The sequence below is a fragment of the Hyla sarda genome, chromosome 4 (assembly GCF_029499605.1).
Source record: "Hyla sarda isolate aHylSar1 chromosome 4, aHylSar1.hap1, whole genome shotgun sequence".
Lineage (NCBI taxonomy): Eukaryota > Metazoa > Chordata > Amphibia > Anura > Hylidae > Hyla > Hyla sarda.
The window spans coordinates 256,034,710-256,060,402 of record NC_079192.1 but is presented as its reverse complement, the minus strand read 5'-3'; the positions used below and the strand labels follow the sequence as shown (position 1 = coordinate 256,060,402).

General features: G+C 41.8%; 1 protein-coding gene across 2 annotated transcripts in view; it reads left to right on the top strand.

The window, feature by feature from the left end:
• NELL2 (neural EGFL like 2) overlaps positions 1-25,693 on the top strand; it is a 360,426-nt gene that overhangs the window by 319,656 nt on the left and 15,077 nt on the right. The window contains exon 16 of one of the 2 annotated variants that reach the window (XM_056573978.1): positions 15,289-15,429. The exons of the other annotated variant lie outside the window; for it this stretch is intronic. Within the exon in view, the coding sequence (XP_056429953.1) occupies positions 15,289-15,429 (141 nt within the window). The remainder of the gene's footprint in view (positions 1-15,288; positions 15,430-25,693) is intronic. 2 annotated transcript variants of the gene reach the window in all.

The following is a 25,693-nucleotide window of genomic DNA, read 5'->3' as shown; positions in this document are numbered from 1 at the left end:
ATAAGTACAGACCACAAATAAAATAAAATAACATGTACTTTATTTTTATAAGAAAAAATCAAGCATTAAAGTAACAGAGTTTATAAAAGTTTAGCATTTGGAGTTTGTCATTGATGCAGAATTTAGAGGATAAGGGATAAGATGTATAATATTGGGGGTCTCGCAGCTGGGACCCCTGCAATCTCTGTGCAGCACACAGCATTCATTTAGAACGCTGGGTGAGGGCAGCGGGGGTCGTGATGTCACATCACCACTCCCTTTGTGATGTCACGCCTCGCCCCCTCAATGCAAGTCTATGGAAGGGGGCGTGGCGGTCACCACGCCTCCTCCCATAGACTTGCATTGAGGAGGTGTGGCGTGACATCACGAGGGGCGTGGTCATGATGTCATGACCCCCACCGCCCGCTTCAAGCATTCGGAACAAAATGTTCCGAACGCTGGGGCAGTGGAGTACCCCTTTAACATGGTTGTGTTAGGCTGGGTTCACATATATCTGGCATCCAGCCAAAATCTCGACGCAACTGATGACAAGTTGCATCAGTTGTCTTCAGAAGTATGGCATCCAGCGTCCATTGTTTCTGGCATCGAACAGGGGAACACAGCAAGCTGCGCTCCCATGTCCGGTGTTGTACGGCGTGTCCAACCATCCGGTGTCAAAATTGGGACGCTGGATGATTGTCAACTGCCCCATTCAAATAAATGGGATCAGTTCTACCATCAGTTTCCCTACGGTGCACGCCGAAGGGAAACTATGTCGTACAACTGATAGATGTGAACCCAGCAGTCAAGCGCTATTCAAACTATTCAAGCTATTCAGTGAGCAGAGCAAATAACTGCTATGGGGGGATTCCTCATGAACAGACTCATTTTGGCCATGTATGTGAAGATCTATTTTTTTGAATAGTCGCCATGTACTGCAACATTACTTTTGAAGTTCCTACTGCAGGGGTTAAACTGAAACTCCTGATCAATTGTCAGAGGATTTAGTGACCTAACCTGTAGCAATGATCTCTTCACTAGAATGGGTTTTATTTTATTTTCTAATTTAAGAAATAGAAATAGAAACAAAGACACAATGACTGAATTGGTTTGTAGAACTTTTTTTCTTAGCCCAATGCTCGGTTGTTTCCTCATGTACATCATGATTTTCTACTTTCATCCACAGGTTTTGTACGTTATGGGAGACATTTATCAAAACCTGTGTAGAGGAAGAGTTGTGCAGTTGCCTGATTGGTTGCAATGGGCAACTGCACCACTCTTCCTCTACACTGGTTTTAATAAATCTTCCCCTTCGTTCCTTTTGAATGGGTGGATGTCCACAATTTTGGGTCAGTTTTTTATTAGTTTTAATACTAGCCAAAACTAGATGTGGAACCTACACAAATAAAAATATAATGGAGAGTTGTTTCACTTCTTCCATGTTCTGGACCCCCACTACTCTCAATATTAGAAATTGCTGCAAATCCACAGCAAAATCCACAACAATACAGTTTATTGCAGACTTATTGCAGATCATTGAAGTCAGCAGGAAAAATCCACAATAAATCAGTGGTGTATCCACAACATAAATTGATCTGCGATGCATAATTGAAATCCCCTAACTTTTCTGGTACTGTAATACACTGTATATTTTTAAGAACACAAAACCAGGTAGAAATCTATGGCATATCTACCCTGTGAACATGCCCTAAAGAAAATTCCCAAATTTGAACACTATGGCCCAGATTTATATACCGTATTTATCGGCGTATAACACGCACTTTTTAGGCAAAAATTTTTAGCCTAAAGTCTGTGTGCGTGTTATACGCCGATACGCCCCCAGGAAAGGCAGGGGGAGAGAGACCGTCACTGCCCGCTTCTCTCCCCTTGCCTTTCCTGGGGTCTAGAGCGCTGCTGTCGGCCCTTCTCACCCCCTGGCTATCGGCGCCGCTGCCCGTTCTGTCCCCCTGACTATCGGTGCCGGCGCCGACAGCCAGGGGGAGAGAAGGGGCAGCGGCACCCATTGCCGGCGCCGCTGCCCCGTTGCCTCCCCCCATCCCCGGTGGCATAATTACCTGAGTCGGGTCCGCGCTGCTGCAGGCCTCCAGCGTGCGTCCCCTGCGTCGTTGCTATGCACGGCGCGGCGCACTGACGTCATGCGCCGCGCCGTTCAGCGCATAGCAACGACGCCAGGGATGCACGCCGGAGGCCTGCAGCAGCGCGTACCGACTCAGGTAATTATGCCACAGGGGATGGGGGGAGGCAACGGGGCAGCGGCGCCGGCAATGGGTGCCGCTGCCCCTTCTCTCCCCCTGGCTGTCGGCGCCGCTTCTCTCCCCCTGGCTATCGGCACCAGCACCGATAGTCAGGGGGACAGAACGGGCAGCGGCGCCGCTAGCCAGGGGGTGAGAAGGGCCGACAGTAGCGCTCTAGACCCCAGGAAAGGCAGGGGGAGAGAAGCGGGCAGCGACGGCCTCTCTCCCCCTGCCTTTCCTGGGGGTATATCGGGGTATACATGCGCACACACGCACCCTCATTTTACCATGGATATTTGGGTAAAAAACTTTTTTTGCCCAAATATCCTTGGTAAAATGAGGGTGCGTGTTATAGGCCGGTGCGTGGTATACCCCGATAAATACGGTATATATCTGACACACGGATGTATCATACTGTTTGAATTGCCCATAACAACTAATCACAGCTCAGTTGCCATATCTTAACAAGCTCTAGTAGAACAAAAGATGAGCTGTGATTGGTTGCTATAGGCAGTTTTGTGTATGACAAATTAATAAAGCTGGGCCTATGTTATATTTAGGTATACATTTTTATTCTGAAAAAAATTATATCTTAGTGCTCTCTTGGCTACTTGCAGCCTGTATTAGAGAGACTTTAGGAGGTAGCTGCATACAGTAAATCCATTCCATACCTACTGTATGCTTAGGATGGAGATCCTACTGCTATGAAACTACATATAAATTAGAATCAGTTTATGTTCACATCTGTGTTTGAGTCTCCTTTGATGAATCCATCAAAAACAACAACAGTGATATAAATGGAAACCATGATGTATGTATATATATATATATATATATATATATATATATAAATATATATATATATATATATATACAGATATGTACTGGAGAAACATTTTTATTATTGGAAATTCTTTCAGTAATATCCTTTTTAGCTACCAGGGCAACAGGCATTTCCCTTTTCTGTTGTAAATTCATAAGCTGGCTATATATCCAAGAAGTATAAAAAAAATGGCGGTTTTATACTTAAATGTGCTGACATGAATGATATCAGAAATAACATTTTCTGACAGTTTCCTTTTTTCAGATCAGGGGCCAAATGCAATAAATATGTATATTTTGGGACTTCATATTGATTAGGGATTTCCTTTTTTTGTATTTGCTAATATGTTCATTTGAGTTCGCCTTAGCTGAACCTTATGGCATTCAAATGTTCTGAACATTCCGGGACAATGATTTGAGCTCACTTATGGTAGCTTGGATGGATATACAAAAGCTAAAAGAATAGCTAGTTTAATTGTTTTAGATATTGGAAGATAAAGAGTAAAGTAAACACAGCGAATAATTCACAGGAGCAACTTTAGATTATAAGTAGGTCATGGTGTATCACAGTCTTGGTTGTCTGATACGGTACGATCCTTTTAGTGCTCTCTTGGCATCAGCAAGGAAAGTTCACGTGACAAGAGCTTTTAATTTTTCATGAAGGAATAGACATTAAAGGCGCTCAGTCAGATTTTGTCCGGTAATGTCTGAATAAATCATGAAATTCAGTCTGAGAATTGTATGGATGGAGTCAGGTCAACATTGATTCATGAACACAGTGACAGCATGACAGTTTCAGCGAAGAAAACAAATGTACTGTAATTAAATTTCATTTTATCCAACGCATTCTGATCTGATGCGACCTTGGATACAGGATCAAGATGTGTATGTCTATGGGGAGTAAACTGCATAGATTTACAGCACAAAAGGTTTTTCCTGTACTAAAAGCTTAACAACATGCATTTTCAGATACTAATATGTTTCATAAAGAATGCAACAAAATGAAAGAAAAAAAGTTACAGTACCTATCATCAAACCATATTTTCTAAACTAACTCAGATTATATTCCCTAACTACTCCTAATACCCCCTAACTACTCCTAATACCCTTACCTTTCCCCTTGCTCACATTGTGTGAGCTCCCCGCAGGAGAAAGTGGGCGTTCCCCAGCGGGCGCAACATCACTGAAGCCTGACTACAAAGTTGACTACAGGCAGGAGGAAGCTGAGCTGTGTTCTCTACCACTATTTTGAATAATGATAGTGCCTATGCTAGCCATATACTGTGTCACCTTTCACTGTATTCTAGTCTGTGATGAAAAAGAGGACGCTGCTCTTAAGCTGAGACTTTTTGTTCTGTACAGATTACTTAACATTAAGCCTAATGTTCTTCAGGAATCTTTCAGCATATCTTCTGTTCTGGGGCCGACTTGGAGCATGGGTGGAGCTTACTGATGTCACCGATGCTGTTTGCTAGCAGCGGGAGCCAGCAGAGAACTGCAGCGGTGATGTCTCTAAGCACCGCCAATGCTTCTAGTCAGCCCTGGAACAGACGATAATATTAGTTAATATCTTTAGTCGTTTGGAAATAATGCTGGAACATATACACATACACATACAAACATATATAATATATAAAAGTTTACAACCTTAATATTAAGAATTTAACCAGATAAGTATATTAACTGTTTATATTTCTATTAATTTTGTTCTTAGTCCTCTTTCACATTGCTGTCTGATTCCGCTTTTCAGAGTTTTGTTGGCAATTCCGTCAGAATGACTGGAGTTTGTCGGAGAAAAAAATAGAGCATACACAATTTTTTTCCTGCTAAACTACCTGATCACTGATGAACCCCATTCAAGAGAATGGCCTTCATTTACTATTGCAAACCCGACATGTTTTGTCGGGTTGTGCGCCAGATTCTGTCGCATTGCGTCAGAAATTCTGTCTGTGCCAGATTTTGCGCCAGAATTGAAAAAAAACCCATCTAACTCTCTATTTTGCTAAGAAAACCCATAAAAGGGGCGTGACTGTCGGAGAAATGGGCGTGGTCTTCAAAAAGGGGCGTGTTCCTGACATTTTCACACAAAAAACTACAAATTTACTAAGTTTTCCACATAAAATGTGGTGGATTTGAGCTGAGGAAAACTTTACAGACCAGAGCATGTGAAAAAAAAAAGCAAAGTGTAGGGAAAGTGGAAAATGTAGGGAAACCTTCGTAAATACCGTGGAAAATAAATTGTAGGGAGTTAAAACCCACAAAGAAACCTACACTCCACTCTTAGTAAGTAAGGGCCAATATGGTCCATCAGAACCCAGTTGTATTCTGACCCGTTTAGGGTCCGTTCAGCTCTTTTTTTTTCTTCAGCAGAACGGACCCTTAGTGGGACGGAAGACAACGGCAATGGGAACCTAGCCTTAGGCTAAAATGTTACCACACAGATTTTACTTTATTACATGCAGAACGTGTTATACTTATTGTATGCTGTAATAGTACTGCTTTTTTCGATGGATTATTTGGAACCAAGAGTATTTCAAGCAGTTTGAATATCCTTTAGTTTACAACAGATTATTTATGCATATTAGGGAGACTTTCTCAGTATGACTGCTATTATTTAGTAGCATTGCCCATGTTACTTGAGAGAATGCATGCAGCTAAATTTAGTTATGTATTAATCATTTATTTGGAGCCCTGCAGTTTGAGAAGCTTAACTATGTACATTGTCTGGAAATGTGTGGTTTATACTAAGCTGTTAAAAATGTCTTTAGCACTGCTGCAGGTTCAGCACTACTATGGATATTTCTTAGCCATTTTACGTAAGAAAATGCAGATATAAAATGTATTTAGAATAAAAGGTATTACATGAGGTAACCTCCTTATGGCTCATTAACAGATTCATTTGTAAATATTGTACCTTGATGTGATGTGAAAGGAAGACAAACCATAGCTTTTTGTGTTAGATATGGAAATGAAAGCCTGTGTTACATTACAATAAAGGTGCATAGGATTTAACCCTGTGCAAAATGTGACTTGCCTGACATCTGATGGGTTGCAGTGTTGTCACAACATCTTATCTGTTAATGACCCATACCTAAGATTGCGTTGTGTGTGTGTGTGTGCTCTCACCCGGGTTGTTCTAAAAGTCAAACCGGCTATAAGACCTTGTATTAATTGCCTCTGTTGGTCCTACAGTCACAATCGCCCTCCGGAGGAATTCTGGTTCAACCAGATGATCAAGATGTTGACAAATCTGGGTGCTAATTGCCATATAGGGATAATTGAAGAATGGGCTTCTCTGCAGGCACTGGTACCACAAATCCAATATTATAGACAAAAGGATCCACAGTATAAAAAATGAGCATGAAGATGTTTTACTAAAACTAAAGACGTACATGTACCCTGCTCTCTTTGACAGGTTTTTGCCCATAATATTAAATTTGTGGTGCCAGCACCAGCAGAAAAACACATTCTTCTATTATTCCTATATAGTATTCAGTAACTAGCTTTGCCAGGATCTTGATCAGATATACAAAGGTAATGGAGGGGAGTTTGATAACACCTGGTGTTTTGGCCATAAAATTTGCATGACCAAGAAAAAGGTTGCCTGATGTCCAGGCAACTGCTATATTAAGTGCTCAGAGCTCTCAGTCTTCTGAACTTCTTCAGCCTTTCCTCTCGGCCCTCATTGACAGCTTTAGCATCTGATGAGGTTACCACTAGAGCTGACAATTTAGGGTACCACTAGAGCAGACAATCTAGGGTACCACTGAAGCTGGTAATCTCATACTACAAAAAGGGTTATCAAACAACATTTTGCTTGGTCATGCAAGTTACAAAATATCAATACACTCCCCTCCTTAACTTCACTTTAGGGTTGTTAACAATTTTAAAGGCTCAAAACTCCTAAAGACTCCCTCTTAGAATATTTTAGGTCAATCAAACCAAGTAAATCATGACCACAAGCATTGGTAATGCCCCACAACTGTCACAGTACTTCTATAAAGAGTGCCAATCCACTGATACCATTAACAGTGCCAGAATACTGCCCCTGCCAGCAAGGTATCTGCAGCATAAGTATATGGCTACCATTGAAATTAATATACATATAGAGAAAGCTTCCATTAGTGGTGGTTGAGATCAGCATTTGCTATAGTCTACTCTGCCACCTTTCCCCCAAGTAAGGTGTCTCAATGACAATCTATGAGAGCAATTTTTGCAATACACATTAGATACCTGAACATTTATGTGTTCTAAATTTAGAAAGAGGAGAAAGCCACTACTCAACTTCTCTGGTGGCATGTAGAACATAAAGTTTCTCCATCTCGACTAGTAGATTAAAACTTAAACTTTATTGAAGAATAATTAAAACATGCATTAATGCATCTTAAAAATCACAAATGGAGACTCTTTATGTTCTATGTTTCAAGCATTCCTCTGAATTTGGCCTGAAGGTGATAGTCTGTTCTCCCATATATGACAGGACTTACACCATACCAGATTCCCTTTTTTTCCCTCGGGTGGCAGTTTATCTCCCAGAGAAAAAAAAATTATTGGGCTCCTAAAATCCAACACTTCTGTTTCCTCTCTTCCACAACATCTTCTACTGAGCTAGAACTAAATCTAGATGACCAACCTTGTGTCCTCTAAAGTACTTGCTCCTTTCTACACCACCAGACAGGCTCATGTCAACTTAGAGGGGATATGATCAACTTATTTAAGTATATAAATGGCCCATACAAAAAATATGGGAAGAAACTGTTCCAGGTAAAACCCCCTCAAAAGAAAGTGTGGCACTCCCTCCATCTGGAGAAAAAAAAAGGTTTAGTCAATCCTTCTTCAACATAAGAACTGTGAATTTATGGAGCAGTCTATCTCAGGAACTGGTCACATCAGGAACAGTTGACGGCTTCAAGATATGGTTAGATAGATTCCTAGAACAAAATAACATTAAGGGTACATTCACACTTACACAGATTTGATGCGCAGGATTTGATGTGCACAATTTTCTGCTGCAGATTTCAATGTAAACTAAATGACTGAACACAGCTTCTAATCTGCAGTTACAAATTCTGCGCATCAAATTTGCACAGGATCCTGTATGTGTGAACGTACCCTAATGCATATGCAGAAACATCGCATTCCCTCACCTTCATCCTCCCATACCTCTTCCCTTCACCTCCTTTGGTTAGACATCTGTCTCTTTATAACTGTACTAACTACCGTATATACTCGAGTATAAGCCGACCCGAGTATAAGCCGAGACCCCTAATTTCAACCCAAAATCCCAGGAAAAGTTATTGACTCGAGTATAAGCCTAGGGTGGGAAATACCTCATCCCCCCCTGTCATCATCCAGACCCGTCATTAACATCCTCATCATCCCCTTGTCATCATCCCACACATCCCCCCTTCATCATCCCCTTATCATCCCACACATCCCCCCTTCATCATCCCCTTGTCATCATCCCACACATCCCCCCTTCATCATCCCCTTATCATCCCGCACATCCCCCCTTCATCATCCCCTTATCATCCCGCACATCCCCCCTTCATCATCCCCTTATCATCCCACACATCCCCCCTTCATCATCCCCTTGTAATCATCCCACACACCCCCCCTTCATCATCCCCACCCCCCTTCATCATCCCCACACCCCCCCCTTCATCATCCTCTTCTCATCATTCGCCCTCAGTGGTCTTCAACCTGCGGACCTCCAGAGGTTTCAAAACTACAACTCCCAGCAAGCCCGGGCAGCCATCGGCTGTCCGGGCTTGCTGGGAGTTGTAGTTTTGAAACCTCCGGAGGTCCGCAGGTTGAAGACCACTGCGGCCTTCAACATCATCCAGCCCCCTCTCACCCCCTTTAGTTCTGAGTACTCACCTCCGCTCGGCGCTGGTCCGGTCCTGCAGGGCTGTCCGGTGAGGAGGTGGTCCGGTGAGGAGGTGGTCCGGGCTGCTATCTTCACCGGGGGCGCCTCTTCTCCGCGCTTCCGGCCCGGAATAGAGGCGTTGCCTTGACAATGACGCAGAATTACGTTGGCAATGAACGCACCTCTGCGTCGTTGTCACGGCAACGTGACTATTCTGAGGCCGGGCCCGAAGCGCTTAGAAGAGGCCTCCCCGGTGAAGATAGCAGCCCGGAACACTATCCCACCGGACCACCTCCTCACCGGACAGTCCTGCAGGACCGGACCAGCGCCGAGCGGAGGTGAGTACTCAGAACTAAAGGGGGTGAGAGGGGGCTGGATGATGTTGAAGGCCGCAGTGGTCTTCAACCTGCGGACCTCCGGAGGTTTCAAAACTACAACTCCCAGCAAGCCCGGACAGCCGATGGCTGCCCGGGCTTGCTGGGAGTTGTAGTTTTGAAACCTCTGGAGGTCCGCAGGTTGAAGACCACTGCGGGTGGGGGAGTTCACTCGAGTATAAGCCGAGGGGGGTGTTTTCAGCACGAAAAATCGTGCTGAAAAACTCGGCTTATACTCGAGTATATACGGTATGTAACTATGTATATATTGTGATCTGCTTGCAGAGCTCACCCCTGAAATGCCCAGTTATCTGCATGCCTGGAGCAAGGAACTTGAGATCACCTTTTTTCAAAGAAGAAATTTCAACTACCGTATTTATCGGCGTATAACACGCACTTTTTAGGCAAATTTTTTTAGCCTAAAGTCTATGTGCGTGTTATACGCTGATACACCCCCAGGAAAGGCAGGGGGAGAGAGGCCATCGCTGCCCGCTTCTCTCCCCCTGCCTTTCCTGGGGTCTAGAGCCCTGCTGCCGGCCCTTCTCTTCCCCTGGCTATCGGTGCCGCTGCCCATTCTGTCCCCCTGACTATCGGTGCCGGCGCCCCATTTCCGGCACCGATAGCCAGGGGGAGAGAAGCGGCGCCGACAGCCAGGGGGAGAGAAGGGGCAGCGGCACCCATTGCCGTAGCCGCTGCCCCGTTGCCTCCCCCCATCCCCGGTGGCATAATTACCTGTTGCCGGGGTCAACAGGCCTCCGGCGTGCGTCCCTCTGCGTCGTTGCTATGCGCTGCATGGCGCGGCGCATGACGTCAGTGCGCCGCGCCGTGCAGTGCATAGTAACGACGCAGGGGACGCACGCCGGAGGCCTGAAGCAGCGCGGACCCGACCCCGGCAACAGGTAATTATGCCACCGGGGATGGGGGGAGGCAACGGGGCAGCGGCGCTGGAAATGGGTGCCGCTGCCCCTTCTCTCCCCCTGGCTGTCGGCGCCGCTTCTCTCCCCCTGGCTATCGGTGCCGGCAATGGGGCGCCGGCACCGATAGTCAGGGGGACAGAACGGGCAGCGGCGCCGATAGCCAGGGGGAGAGAAGAGCCGGCAGCAGGGCTCTAGACCCCAGGAAAGGCAGGGGGAGAGAAGCGGGCAGCGACGACCTCTCTCCCCCTGCCTTTCCTGGGGGTGTGTCGGGGTATACACGCGCACACACGCACCCTCATTTTACCATGGATATTTGGGTAAAAAACTTTTTTTACCCAAATATCCTAGGTAAAATGAGGGTGCGTGTTATAGGCCGGTGCGTGGTATACCCCGATAAATACGGTATTCTAAAATGCTCAATCGGCTTTTCCCGAATTCAGGATAACACTTTTTAATTGCTGAGTAGGTGGTCTAGGACTTCTGATGGGTAGAGATGAGCGAATTTAAAGTAAATTCGATTCGTCATGAACTTCTCGGCTCGGCAGTTGATGACTTTTCCTGCATAAATGAGTTCAGCTTTGAGCTGCTCCCGTGGGCTGGAAAAGATGGATACAGTCCTAGGAGACTCTTTCCTAGGACTGTATCCACCTTTTCCAGCCCACTGGAGCACCGGACAGCTGAACTAATTTATGCAGGAAAAGTCAGCAACCGCCGAGCCGAGAAGTACGTGACGAATTGAATTTACTGTTAGTTCGCTCATCTCTACTGATGGGCTGAAAACTGATTACAGACAACGCCTTTGGCATTGTTATAGTTTACATTATCTCATAAATGGATATCTTGAAACATTACTGGGATGTGTTCCTCTCTACAATAAAAACAATAATAGGATTGCCTATCCCTCCATCTAGCTATCTGATGTTACTCTGGGCACCCCATCCTGCATTCTGTCCTGGAAAGTCTGAGATATCCACTCAAATGTTAGTGGCAGCAAAACTTTGAATTCCTACCTTTTGCCTCTACTGAATCTCCTTCATTTGCAGCCTGGGTGGATAAAGTGTATACTCTATATAATAGATGAGTTAGAAAGCTGGGGATCTAGAACACATGCAGCAATGGTTAAAATATGGGACCCGTAGAAGATCTTTACAACTTCCTCACTCAAGGAAGTACATTCCACTCTAATAATGCGAAATATGCACAATCCTTTGGCGTTCTCGTTCATTCTTTATAAATAACAGTTTTATTATGGTGCCAACATAAAACACCCCCTTCCCCCATACTCTACCCACCACCTTTTCTACAGCTTCTGTTACTGCAGGTTACATTCATGCAATGTGGTTTGTGTCACTATGATCCATTGCAGCTATCCTTTCCTTTTTTAATAAATGTACCCTTGTTTTTTCACGAACATTATACTCTACAGTTACTATTGGCTGATCTGTAGATAGTTAGGGTCCCTGACCCAGTTATTAAATTCTATACATTTTCACTGTATCCTGTAAGTACCATTTTCAACTATTAGGTATATGTGTGTATATCTTTAGATCATGGAATAAACCATGATTTTTTATTTCCACCGCTTGGTGTACTGCAGTTATCCATTTACTATTGTGTTGGACCTGGTAACCACAGTCCTACACATGTATGCACCCCTTTTCATTATTTTTCGAATTTGTTTTTTATTTTTTGCTGCTTCTATTTGGAGTGTATATATATATATATATATATATATTTTTTTTTTTTTTTTAAATCTTTTTTTATTTTATTTTTTTAAGGCCCACAGGCTTTCTTTGTTAATACAAGTGATTTATTGTTCGCACTTTTCTGTATTTTGTAGTTTAAAAAATGGGACAATTCATAATAATACAGCGTCTCAATTTTGACACAGGATGGTTGGACACCATGGAGGGCACCGCAGCTTGCTGCGTTCCCCTGTCCGCTGTGCAAAAACAATGGACGCCAGATGCAATACAACTGATGACAACTTGTCATCAGTTGTGGCATCAGTTGCTTCTAGATTTAGGATGCCGGATATATGTAAACCCAGCCTAACTCTTTGGGAAAGTGTTCATATAAATCCTAATTTAACCTAAATTGTTGGCCATAATTCTTTATACGCCATGCAGTTGCTTCTATGAGAGATTTTACTTTCTACCCAGAAACTTCTTATTATGTCCCTAGAGACTTATACCAGAAACTCTGTGAATGCTGAGTAAATAAAGTTTTAATTTGTATTGATTCCGCAGTCTTCTTCCCTTTAAGTGCATGGAAATAAATTAAAAAGGCGGTTCACATAGGCCAAGGCAGAAAGTGCTGATACATTTGTTTTTTAAGTATGCAGATAACAATTTAGCTATATTAGCATCATTGCACTGTAGTATATTTTAATGCCCTCATTTTGAATAGCTTTTTATGTCAAGTCCACTGTGTTTTATAAGCAGTCATTCTACACTTTTGAAATTTAAGCTATTTGGGTAATTTTCATAATGATGAATTAAAAAGGCTTTGTGCTAAAAAGTTCTTTTTATAGTAAGAATATGGTGTCAAATGGTTTCACGGAAATGAACATTTTAAAACTGGAATTTTGTTGGCCAAGACAGAACATTAAGGAAATCCAGATAGTATGTGCATGCTTTATAACAGTATTACCAGCTGTATATCTGCTGTCTCCTTTGATTCAATCCTTCATTTGTGGCAGTAGAAATAAGCAGGTTACTTGGTACAGAAATGTCTCTTGCTGTTAAATTGAGGTATTCTGATCAGAGATTGGGTGATAGGTCTGCAAAGTGAATCTGACTTTATCTTTCACCTGAGCGGTGTAAAAATGACATCTGCTGTGATGATACAAGGCAGGAGCCCTCATGCCTGTGATCATAACCTGCAGTACATTGGTTTTAGAAGAGATATATTATTGTCATAATGCAGAGGGAATATTCTTCTGGAACAGAATGCATAATGCAGCTATAAATGCAGCAGAGAGGAGTATTTGTTGTAATGTTTAAAACATTTTTTTGTGTGCGTATTGTTCGGATAAATCCAGATTTCTGTTGCACCATACTGATGGGGGGTGAGGGAAGTAGCATGGGATGATGCCAGTTCAGGCTGGTAGAGGTGGTGTAATGGGGTAAGATGGCTTCTTGGCACACCCTGGGTTGTCTAATATATGTGGATTGACACATTGGCAGTAGAGCATATCCAAGCATTGTTGTGACCAACCAGGTTCATCCAGCAACAGCAGAAAGTAACATTGTCCACATGGGCTAATATTCCTGCAGAAGGATTTTGCCACAATGAATTGCCGCAGCTCTGAAGCAATTAAGAAACACTACTAGATTGCTGTTTCTTATAAAATGGCCATTTAAGGAAAACTATCACTTAACCCAATATTCTGGGGTTATAATGTAGATGAACAGGAGTCCATCGTTGGGTCACTCACTTAAATATGTCCAGTAGGTCCTGAGATATGTCCCCCAGAATATCCTCTGCTAAATTCAGTGAATCGCGTGCAGGGGGGGGGTTACCAGCTCAATTTACATATTCATTGCCTGTTACTCCACATCCTAGTGAAGTAGGGTGACAGACAATGGGTATGTAAATTGAGCCCATTGTGTGCGATTCACTGAATTTACAGAGGATCTTCTGGGGGACATATCTCAGGACCTACTGAATTTAAGTAAGTGACCCCTCGTTGGACTCCTGTTCACTCACTCTATAACCTAGTTTATTAGGTGCAGTGTGGGTGAACAGGCTGACAATTTTCCTTTAAGTGTATTTAGACAATGTAACAATTCATATTATTGCTTATGTGTGAAGATAGAAGTAAATGTTGAGATGGTGTTTACTGATCTCACAATCCTACTTTTAAAGTATTACTCCCAGACTGGACTCGCATAATAAGGCTTTTGTGACACAACAAAAGCCTCCCCCCCCAAAAAAAAATAAAAAATAAAAATTTAAATAAATATAGCAAAGAGAAGTCCTATTGGGAGCTGATTTTAAAGTCAATCGCTTGCCCTATGTGTCTACTACTTACTTGGCATTATTGATCATACATTCCAACCTTGCAATGCTAACAATGAAGATTGAATCTATTAAAAAAATAATATTTCCCTAGGTAAGTCCAAAGGACCCCAATCCTTAAATAAATATAAAAAATGTTTCTTGAAGAAATAGAAAACAATCGAGGGGCTTGGTTATGCACTTATGTAATGTAGGTAACATCCATCCATGGGGGAAATAACCTGAAACCATAGGTGTTTCTGCTTAGGTATGGTGGCCATAAACCCATGCTGCTTTATCTAAACATTTAAAGGGGTACTCCGGCGCTAAGACATCTTATCCCCTATCCAAAGGATAGGGGATAAGATGCCTGATCGCGGGGGGTCCCGCCGCTGGGGACCCTCGTGATCTTGCACGCAGCACTCCATTGGACAGCTGTCATGCCCCCTCACATAGGCTTGCATTGTCGGGGCGGAGCGTGTCATCACACGGGGCGGAGCCGTGATGTCACAATGCTCCGGCACCCGTGATCGCCAGTAATCAGACCCGGAGCTAACGTGCTCCGGGGATTGATTCTAGCGGAGTGCTGCATGCAAGAACATGGGGGTCCTCAGCAGCGGAACCCCCGTGAAAAGGCATCTTATCCCCTATCCTTTGGATAGTGGATAAGATGTCTTAGCGCTGGAGTACCCCTTTAATTTAAGTTATCACACAATGACTAGTAAATGCCCAGTGGCAAATCATAGAATTTAATGACATTGTATAATTGTGGACATTGAATAAAATTAAATTAAATTTTAGTCCATGAAGGAAAACACATAATGAAAATGTATTTTAAGAAATAATCCTTGATGTACTGAAGGAAATGTTGTTATTTTGTTATATAAAAAATGGTTTGTTATATTATTAAAAGATATAACGGTATTCATGGTTTTCCTTGTAGGATGTGCCAGAAGTGTTTGTTCACGCCTGTAGCCAGTGTCTGGGGATAAAGTCGATTCAGAGATTGTACTACACTGCGCATTTGTTCATGGCCTAAGCTGATTTACTTTTCTGTGTCTTCTTATTAGACATTGATGAATGTGCCGAAGGATTTGTTCAGTGTGACAGCCGTGCTAACTGCATTAACCTACCAGGGTGGTACCACTGTGAATGCAGAGACGGCTACCATGACAATGGGATGTTCTCTCTGGGGGGAGAGTCATGTGAAGGTCAGTACTCACATTCCCAGTGCTGCAAAGGTCTTTGTGAGATAATGTTTATGTAACACACTAGCATCTTTACTCTAGGAATCATCTTCTATGCTAATGAAACCATTTTTAATTGAGAAATTTAGCTGAAAGTGCTAAAATCTATAACATGGAAAACAACAATAAGCCACAAAGGATGCAGGACCTATATGTACTTCCTGCACCCGCTTCCGGTGTATAAAGCAGGCTCAGGATCTGAGCATGATTCATACCCAGATGGCCCTGGCTGCTATCAGTGTGGCAAAATCATGGGGTTCCGATCAGTTGAGAGGACGGACTGCGGTCCTTTTCCATGCTCCATGCCATCCTATCGGCACTCCAACTGTGCAGGCAGCCACAGCATGTGGAACACGGATAATATTGATATGCTATAGCACAGCATTGTTCAATGTATGCAACTGTATGCATCTGAGAGATTGCATGTAATATGGGGACTAAAATAGCGAAAATAATGTTGATACATGTGAATAAGCCCCTTCCCTAATAAAAGTTTAAATTACCACATTTTCCCATTTTTGTAATAAAATAACGGGAGCAAAAATAAACATATTCAATATCACAGTTGGCGTAAATGTCCAAACTATTAAAATATGCCATTAAAAAAAAAATACCTAAGTCCAGAATTGATTTTTGGTCATTTCATATAGCAATAAAAATATATTAAACGCGATAAAAAAATCCCATCAAAACAGAAATGGTACCGATTAAAAAACTACAGATAACTGCATTAAAATTGAGCCCTCATACATCCCTGTATACGGAAAAATAAAAGTGTTCAGAAGACAATTTCAAGGATACTAAATTTCCAAGAAAAGTAGTAAAATAAAACAAAACTTATTATATATAGGGTATTGTTATAATCATATTGACCTGTAGACTATAGATAAAGTGTCATTTTAACCAAAAAGTACATTACATAAAAAACAAAACCATGACATTTGCACACACAAAAAAAAACAACAAAAAAAACAAACAAGCCCTCATATTGGTCTGCAGATGGAAAACTAAAAGTGTTTAGGCTTTTAGAATGTGAGAAGGAAAAAAAAAAAGAAAAAAAAAAATCCCTGCATTCTTAAAGGGGTACTGTGGTGGAAAACTATTTTTTTCAAATCAAATAGTGCTAGAAAGTTAAAAAGATTTGTAAATTACTTCTATTAAAACATCACAACCCTTACAGTACTTATCAGCTCCTGTATGCTCTAGAGGAAGTTGAGAAGTTATTTTCTGTCTGACCACAGTGCTCTCTGCTGACACCTCTGTCCATGTCAGCAACTGTCCAGAGTAGAAGCAAATCCCCCTAGCAAAGCTCTACTGCTTTGGACAGTTCCTGACACAGACAGAGGCGTCAGCAGAAGGCATGGTGATCAGACTGAAAAGAACAATGCAACTTCCTCTGGAGCATACAGCAGCTGATAAGTACTGGAAGGATTAAAGGGGTATTCCAGGAATCCAAAAACAGGCCTTTTTTCTTTCAAAGACCTCTCTCTGTCTCTCTCCAGGTTGGGTGTGGTTCTGCAGCTCAGTTCTATTGAAGTGAATGGAGCCAAGTTGTAATGCTACACCTAAAGTGGTTGTCTTTGAAAGAAAAAGGGCCTGTTTTTTATTCCTGGAATACCCATTTAAGATTTTTACATAGAAATAATTTACAAATCTGTTTAAAGGAATACTGTAGTGGAATATAACTTATCCTATTTCCGAAGGATAGTGGATAAGTTATAGATCTCAGGGGGGGTCCAACCATTGGGACCTCCGCGATCTCCTGTACGCAACCGCAGGAATAGAGCAGTCCCATAGAGATACATAGAGGAGGGGTGTCTGCCGCGACTTCCTGCGGGGTCGGCATCCTTCAGATAGGAGATAAGTTGTATTCCACTACAGTATTCCTTTAACTTTCTAGTACCAGTTGTTTTGAAGAAAAAAAAAAATTATTACCACGAGAGTACCCCTTTAAATCTGTTGCTGCAGCACCAATGCCTCTTTGGTCCCAGCTGATCTTCTAGTATATAAAGGTTGACTCCATTCAAAAGAATGCGAGACAAAGTAAAAATCCTTATTACAAAAGAAATTACATGCTTTTAGTCGTTTCCTTCACAATCCTTCACCATTGACTATAAACTATATAATTTTTGTTATTTGCTACCCACACGGGCTGCTGCTGAATCCCTTCCCCCTTTTGCTACACAGAGAAGAAACGCATAGGTTGCAAAAGGATGACAAAAAAGATAATTCTCCATGGTTAGGGTTTAGGATTAGTGTTCTACTGCTGCATTGTATAGACCAGTAGTCTCCAACCTGCGGACCTCCAGATGTTGCAAAATTACGACTCCCAGCATGCCCGGACAGCCAACGGCTGTCCGGGCATGCTGGGAGTTGTAGTTTTGCAACATCTGGAGGTCTGCAGGTTGAAGACCACTGGTATAGACTGTCCCTGCAGCTTCTTTTTACATTTTTTTTTGTCCAAATTCTGAATTACCCCTTTAGTTTTCCCGCATCAGTGACATGACATACATTCATGTGATTGCTATATCCATACCCTGGCTTTACTGGTCTTTTGGTATCATCACGATGGCTGTAGCAGTTACATGGTTAAAAAATGTCAAGCACCAGAACAAGGGTGCTAAAGCAGCAGGGGATTTACAGGTCACTTCTTTCTTTTATTATAGTGTTTACTGCTGTCAGGTTCATTTCTGAAACCCCTTTGAGTAAAATATTGAATCTGACTTCTTCAATATGATTTGGTGAGGTTTACAATCAGACTGTTGCTATAACACTACAAATATGAAGAAAGGCTTTGTAGTTTCCATTCTCTATTCATGGAAGAAAGAGAGAGAAGAGATTCATGGAAATGCATTTATTTAATGTCTCCGAATCTCTCTTATGTTCTGTAAAAGCACATAAATAAAAGGCTAAGTAACACTATGTGGTGCTTCCATCTGAAGTCCAAATTATATTCTTTCTGGTGACTGAATAGGCCTCTAGGAGACATAAAATCAATTACAATGGCCATACAACTAAATGCAGCACTATCTTTTAAAGTCAGGTGCTGTACAATGAAAAAAAAATCACCCCACACTGTTGTTGTCTGAGAAATGTTTTCCTTCGTAATGTAGATGATAATAATAGACATATAGAACAACTTACAAGTATAGTAACTTTGGCTGAATGGAGATGAATATTAATTGGAGCCGAACATCCTCTGTTCTATTAAACATGATGCATTTTAATGAATTTCTTTCCCAGGCTTTCAAGTGGCAGAAATCCATGTGTGCACATAGCATCAATTTAAAGTGGAAATTAGAAAATGAACCCTCTTGGGATTTAGCATTTGCAGTTTGATAGGAAATAACCATCAAATCGCTTTTATTGCTTTCTTAGAATAATATTTTGCGCTATTTTCGTTCTGGTGTCCAGTAAAATGTGTATTTTACATGCTCATAACTAACATATTTAACAATAAGGTTCTGTAATGCTTTCTAAACACAAACACACTATTTAAAGTGTACCTGTCAGATCCCACAAAAAAAAAAAAAGAATTAAAATGTTACTCAGTACCTAATCCTGACCATGTACATGTAATTTTTATGCCTCTATCACCTATATTTATTATAAAAATACCTCTTTTCATATTTGAAATAAATAGAAAGAAAAAAGACCGGGGAACGGCGCCTCGTGTATTACCCTTAAACACAAACAGCAAGTGTAAATGTGGGAGAAACCCACGGCACTTATAGGTGGCTGCTCACCAGATGTAAATAGAAGTAACACATATCACCCCAAATAGGGGTACTCACTGATGTCCAAAGGAGGGCTGCAAGCCGGAGGTCACAGGCACATACGTCCTGACGTAGTCATCAAACGGAAAATGGAAAAGGACCTCATTCATCCAGGCGCTGCCGGTTAGGTCATCAGGTGCACAAAATGATGCAATGTATACCTTGGAATATTGTATACATGAAAGTTTATTAAAAAATAATAAACAACATACAGATTATGCGTTTCGAGGGTGACTCCCCTCTTCCTCAGATCAGGTGTGCCTTTTCATATTTCACAGTGTTAGAAAGGGGGCGTATCTCTCCCTTGTGGTGGTGGGAGGTGATTGGTGTGTCTGCTCCTGCAGCCTTGTCCATGACTCAAGGACAAGCCTGATGCTGCTGCAGGACTAGAAAGTGTCCTAGTAGGCATGTAGGTAATAAAAACATTTTAAACAACCACATTACAAAAAGTCTTTAATTTTCATCAGTAGCAACAAATAAAAGGGTTTTGGATCTGACAGTGTCCATTTAAATGTTGTGAATATTTAGAAGCCAAGGCATAGCTAAAGTCTCATGGACCTGGTACAAATGGTAAGCTTCGGCCCCACTCTCACAAATAAACAATTAAGACAAAACCACAAATTTAGGCTGCACCCCCACCCCCGCTTAGCATGTCCCTAATTTATTCACATGATGTCCCCCCCCCCAATCCTTATCATGTCCACTATCTATCAACACCATGCTCCCCCTCCCCTTAACATGTCCCAGCATAAAAAAAAAATCTGGTCAGGGGTTGAAACGTTGCTGTAACTTTCACCTGGATATGGAATAAATACTGCTTTCTTACTAATTTTGGTCAGGGGTTTTAGATATTGCTACTAAAGTCTCCCCCAGTTGTCTTATTATCTATGCTCCCTGGCCAGGGGAAATCTCTACAGAAGGGCTTGGTATGTCTGCTTTTGGCGGGGGTGCATAGAGTTATTCCGAGAAAATGGAAGTCGGTGCAGCCACCGACTGTTACTAGGGCTGTATTGTCCCTGTTGTTGGTCCCGATTGTGGACAGGTCCTCACACAACTGGTGGCATTCTTTCCTTCTTCTTCTTTTCCTTTATCCTCTCTTTCTCTCTCTTTTTTCTCCTTCTACCCCCGCCCCCCTTCTATCTCCTCCCTTGTCCCTCATCTTGTTCTCTGTTCTCTTCCCTTTCCCCCTTGCCCCTATCGTGTTTTGGATAAATATAGTTTCTCCTTTTATGTTAATGCCAGACAGAGTCAGGGACTGTATTTATGTGTCTGGTCTGATGACATGATAACAGTTGAAACTGTAGCTTCCCCATGGATTCAGTTCACCAGTACAGCCAATATAAAGATGGCTGACTGAATGGTAGAAGTTTATTTCCCTAGGTCTTCCCTGATCTGAAAGGGACAAGAAGGGAGTGGGGAGTATGTAAAAGATATATATATATATATATATATATATATATATATATATATATATATATATATATATATCCATCTATTTTAGATCTAACAATTGTTTGTAAGAAAATAAAAACAATTGTATGTACTTTATGGAAGAAAATCTGCAATGATTATTCTAGTAAAATTGATATACTCCTTTTTCAGGGCCTTTAAGATCTCTCCTTGTGGTGCTAGAAGACAGGAAATCTGTCTTGTTGACATGATGACTGGATAGGTTACTGCTTGTTACAATACAGTTATCGATGGCAGTTACCGACGGCACTTCTCAAACTTACCTTGGTGTTTACTAATGGGCACACCTCATGTGGTACCATTTATTTTTACTTCCAGTTGCAATACCTACAATTTAACCTATATATTGTCTTGAAAAAGCACACGTTGCCATTTCAAATAAGCCAAGTATCAGAAATTGCATGCATTAAAGCTGTGTATTGATCTTCTGATCTAATAGCTGGGCTGAAGATTCAATTTCCTCTATATGGGTATTGCCTTCTCAAGCAATCCACAGGAAATCTAATTCTGAAATGTAAATAAAATCTACCTGCATTTGATGTATTTATGCTTTAGTGATTCATTCTAGAGCTTCTGGGCTCTACTTTATGACAGCCATGTGACCACTTCATTTACCTCCACTGTATATCCTGAATATTCTGACTTACTTCTGTAATCAGTTGATGCATTTTATGTGCCTTGCAGCATCTATATTTACTGCACACTAAAAACCTTCAATGAAATAGATGTCCTGGTGTTGCCATATGTAAATGATGCTGCAATCATATGTATTGATTGATTATTTATAGTTCTGTTTTACATCAGCTTGCCATGTTTATGCATTTAGGTATAATACATATTTGTAGTACCCTGTGATCAAGATCAGGTTGAAAACCGCATTCACTTGCTTGTCAGTGTGATTTACAGATGGACTTATAAAGAGAAAAAGGTATGTCCGGCACTGGAATGTACAGGTCTTTAGACACTAGTATAATCAAAGTGTCACAAAAAAATGCAGGGACTGCGTACAGTGTAGGTGGTGCTCATTCAGTGTACAGGTCAATACAATGCATCCAAATAGAGAGGGAAAAGAGCAAACGGCAACTCACCACTGTAAGTAAATCTTCGGTCTTGATTCCAAATCTTGCAGTTAAAACATACACGCAGCGGGGAGCTTCTCAGAGCAGGCTTGGGGAGGCTAATCAGCGACAGCTGTTTCTCACGTCAGTGCGTATTTCGTCAGGCTGACGAAATATGCACTGGCGTGAGAAACAGCTGTCGCTGATTAGCCTCCCCTGCCTGCTCTGAGAAGTTCCCTGCTGCGTGTATGTTTAAACTGCAAGATTTGGAATCAAGACCGAAGATTTACGTACAGGGGTGAGTTGCCGTTTGCTCTTTTCCTTCTCTATTTGGATGCGTCAGTGGCCCTGATTTACTAAGAGTGTAGGGTTTTTGTCTGTCGGATTTTTTTTTTTGTCCTCTTCTTTTTTTCTGTGTGTTATTTACTAAGATGTTGCTCGATGTCCTTTTTTTTTTTTCCATGTATCCTATCAAGTTAGGAATATAAACTCTGATGAAATTTGAGTTATGTGAACCAGTCTTTTAAATTTTGGTTTACCTAGTTTATGCATATTGCCCATAAAAACCAAGCTTGGGAAAAAAAACAACCATTTTACCTGTTTTTGCAACAGCCTATGGCAGTCGGGTTTTCAAAATTAACTCTTCTCTGCTTTTTCGTTGGGTTTCGGATTTTTTTAAAAACGGAGTGATTTTTGAAAAATTTCCGGTTACGCTTATTTTTTGATAAGCCATGACCATTTGTAAGGGTTTCGCAAACTCTCTGAGTGATTTGTGAGAATGTAGACAATTTTTTGTCCAAACATGTAGCAAAAAGTGTTGCACAGTGCGCCTAAATTTAGTCCATGAAATCCAAAAAAACTGTCAGGTTTGGCTTAGTAAATGAGGCCCAGTGTGCGACAGTGTGCACCAGGAAAATCCAACCAACGTGGTTTCACAACCCAACCTATTTACTAGTGAATTAAAAATAATCCTGTGAATAAATGGCTGGAAATTTCCACCTAGAGAAAGCTGATCAGAAAATGTTCCTGACTTGTATATCTTTGAACCCCCATAGTAAATAGAAAGAAATCCTGCAACAAAATTTCACACTAGTAAAAACCCAACGCTCTTAGTAGATGAGGCCCATTGTGGTGGACCTTTTACACCTCAAAATATACTCCAACTATACTTTATGAAATGTGTGAATATTGCTTTACACGGCTTGTCAAACTGCCTCAATAAATACTAGTTACATTGCAACTGAAAATGCCAATCTGTTTATTTGCCTTTTTCCTGCTCTCACGCTGACAGAACACCCACCTGACCATGAGCTGTTATTACTGGGTGATGTCTGCAGTTGAGAGAGGTGAAGTGTTGGTATGTCATTAACCATGTCTGATTGTTAGCTGGGGTACTATGGGGGGGATTCATCAAAATAAAATAAAGTAATTTTAGGTGTATTTTCTTGCACAAAATCTTGCGCAAGGATATTTCCTGCGTTCTTTTTGTGCGTCTTTTTTGGTGGAACTTTTTTTAAAGATGTCCCCGTTCAGGTGTACCGTAGAGCCGTTTTTCCTGTAGACATGAATTTACTAACTGCGTCTTTTTTTTTTGCGCACAAAAAGAACGCAAGTGTCATTTTTTTGCGCAAATATACACCAGCTCCGAGTACACGTACAAGTCTGCCTTGTACTTTTTTTCAAGAGCTAATTTGGTCTGGATTCTATTACTGGACATAATTCACAGAGACCCGAGTGCAAGTTTAGTAAATTTTGCTCAGCTAAATGACAAATACACGCAGCAGAAAGGGGTAAAAAAAAGCTCTACCATACACTGATGTTGATGAATCTCCCCCCATGTGTGTATATTCCAGCCAATAATGGTCTATTGAATTAATTAAAATAAAAAAGCAAAACTTTATGGGTCAATATGAATTAACCCCTTAAGGACGCAGGGTGTACCTGTACGCCCTGAGTCCGCTCCCTTTCTATAACGTGGGGCCACAACGCATCAAAAGTGAAACTAAACTGCTCCCGGCTAGCTCAGTGGGCTGTTCGGGACCGCCACAGTGAAATCGCAGCGTCCCAAATAGCTGTAGGACACGAGGAGGGTCCCTACCTTCCTCCTGGTATCCGATCGCCGAATGACTGCTCAGTGCCTGAGATCCAGGCATAAGCAGTCAAGTGGCAGAATCATCGGTCAATGTTATCCTATGGGATAACAAAGATCAATGTAAAAGATCACTGTGTGCAGTGTTATAGCCCTATAACTTTACGAAAAAAAGGGGAAAAAAGTGAATAAAGATCATTTAACCCCTTTCCTAATAAAAGTTTGAATCACCCCCCCCCTTTCCATAAAAAAAAAAACTGAGTAAATAAAAATATACATATGTGGTATCGCCGCGTGCGTAAATGTCCAATTATAAAAATAAGCATGCAATCTCCACCACAGCACAAAAAGTCCCTCCTATTCATTTAGTAACTATTATATGGTCACTTGAGAATATGCACTTTATTGTAGTAGTCATTGTTTGTTGTGATGATGTCACATATGGGAACCAATCACCCTTTGAGGGTTGGATGGAATCATTAAGCACAATATATCACAGATGATTGTGAACCTATCAGAAAGCACCTTGATGTATTTAAGTCTTGTATTTTGTATGATATGTATGCTTGACAAAGGCAGTTTGCCGAAACATTGCACCGCTATCACATTTATGGTGTGAATAAACTTGGAAGCCTTTCCACTTTATCCTGGACCTCTGACTTTTTGTGCTGTGGTGGAGATTGCATGCTTATGGACTGCTGACTTGCTAGTTGGCTGATCACGTGCACATACAGAGGGGGTCTTTGCTGGCTCTTATGCTTGGAACAATTATAAAAATATATAGTTAATTAAACCGCACGGTCAATGGTGTACGTGCCATTCCAAAGTCCAAAATAGCGTATTTTTGGCCACTTTTTATATCCTGAAAAATTAATAAAAAGGCGATAAAGTCTGATCAATGCAAAAATGGTACCACTTAAAACTTCAGATCATGGTGCAAAAAATTAGCCCTCATACCGCCCTGTACATGGAAAAATTAAAAAGTTATAGGGGTCAGAAGACGACATTTTTAAACGTATAAATATTCCTGCACGTAGTTATGATTTTTTCCAGAAGTACAACAAAATCAAACCTATATAAGTAGGGTATCATTTTAAATGTATGGACCTACAGAATAAAGATACGGGGTCATTTTACCGAAAAATTTACTGCGTAGAAACGGAAGTCCCCAAAAGTCACAAAATGGCGTTTTGCCATAGATTTTTGGGTAAAATGACTAATGTCATTACAAAGTAGAATATGTGGCGCAAAAAATATGCCATCATATGGAATTTTAGGTGCAAAATTGAAATGGTTATGATTTTTAAAAGGTAAGGAAGAAAAAAAGGAAAGTGGAAAAATGCTCAGTCCTTAAAGGGGTACTCCGCCCCTAGACATCTTATCCCCTAGCCAAAGGATAGGGGATAAAATGTCAGATCGCCGCGGTCCCGCTGCTGGGGACCCCGGGGATCCCCGCTGCGGCACCGCGCTATTACAGCACAGAGCAATTCGCTCTGCACGTAATGACGGGCCGGAGCATCGTTACGTCACGGCTCCGCCCCTTGTGACGTCACGGTCCGCCCCTTTCAATACAAGTCTATGGGAAGGGGCATGGCGGTCGTCACGCCCCATGCCATAGACTTGCATTAAGGGGATGGGCCGTGATGTCACGAGGGGCGGAGCCATGACATCACGCTGCTCTGTTGCCTGTATCACCCGTCATTTTTCACAGAGCGAACTCGCTCTGTGCTGTAATGATAGCGCGGTGCCGCAGCGTGGATCCCTGGGGTCCCCAGCAGTGGGACCGCGGCGATCTGACATCTTATCCCCTATCCTTTGGATAGGGGATAAGATGT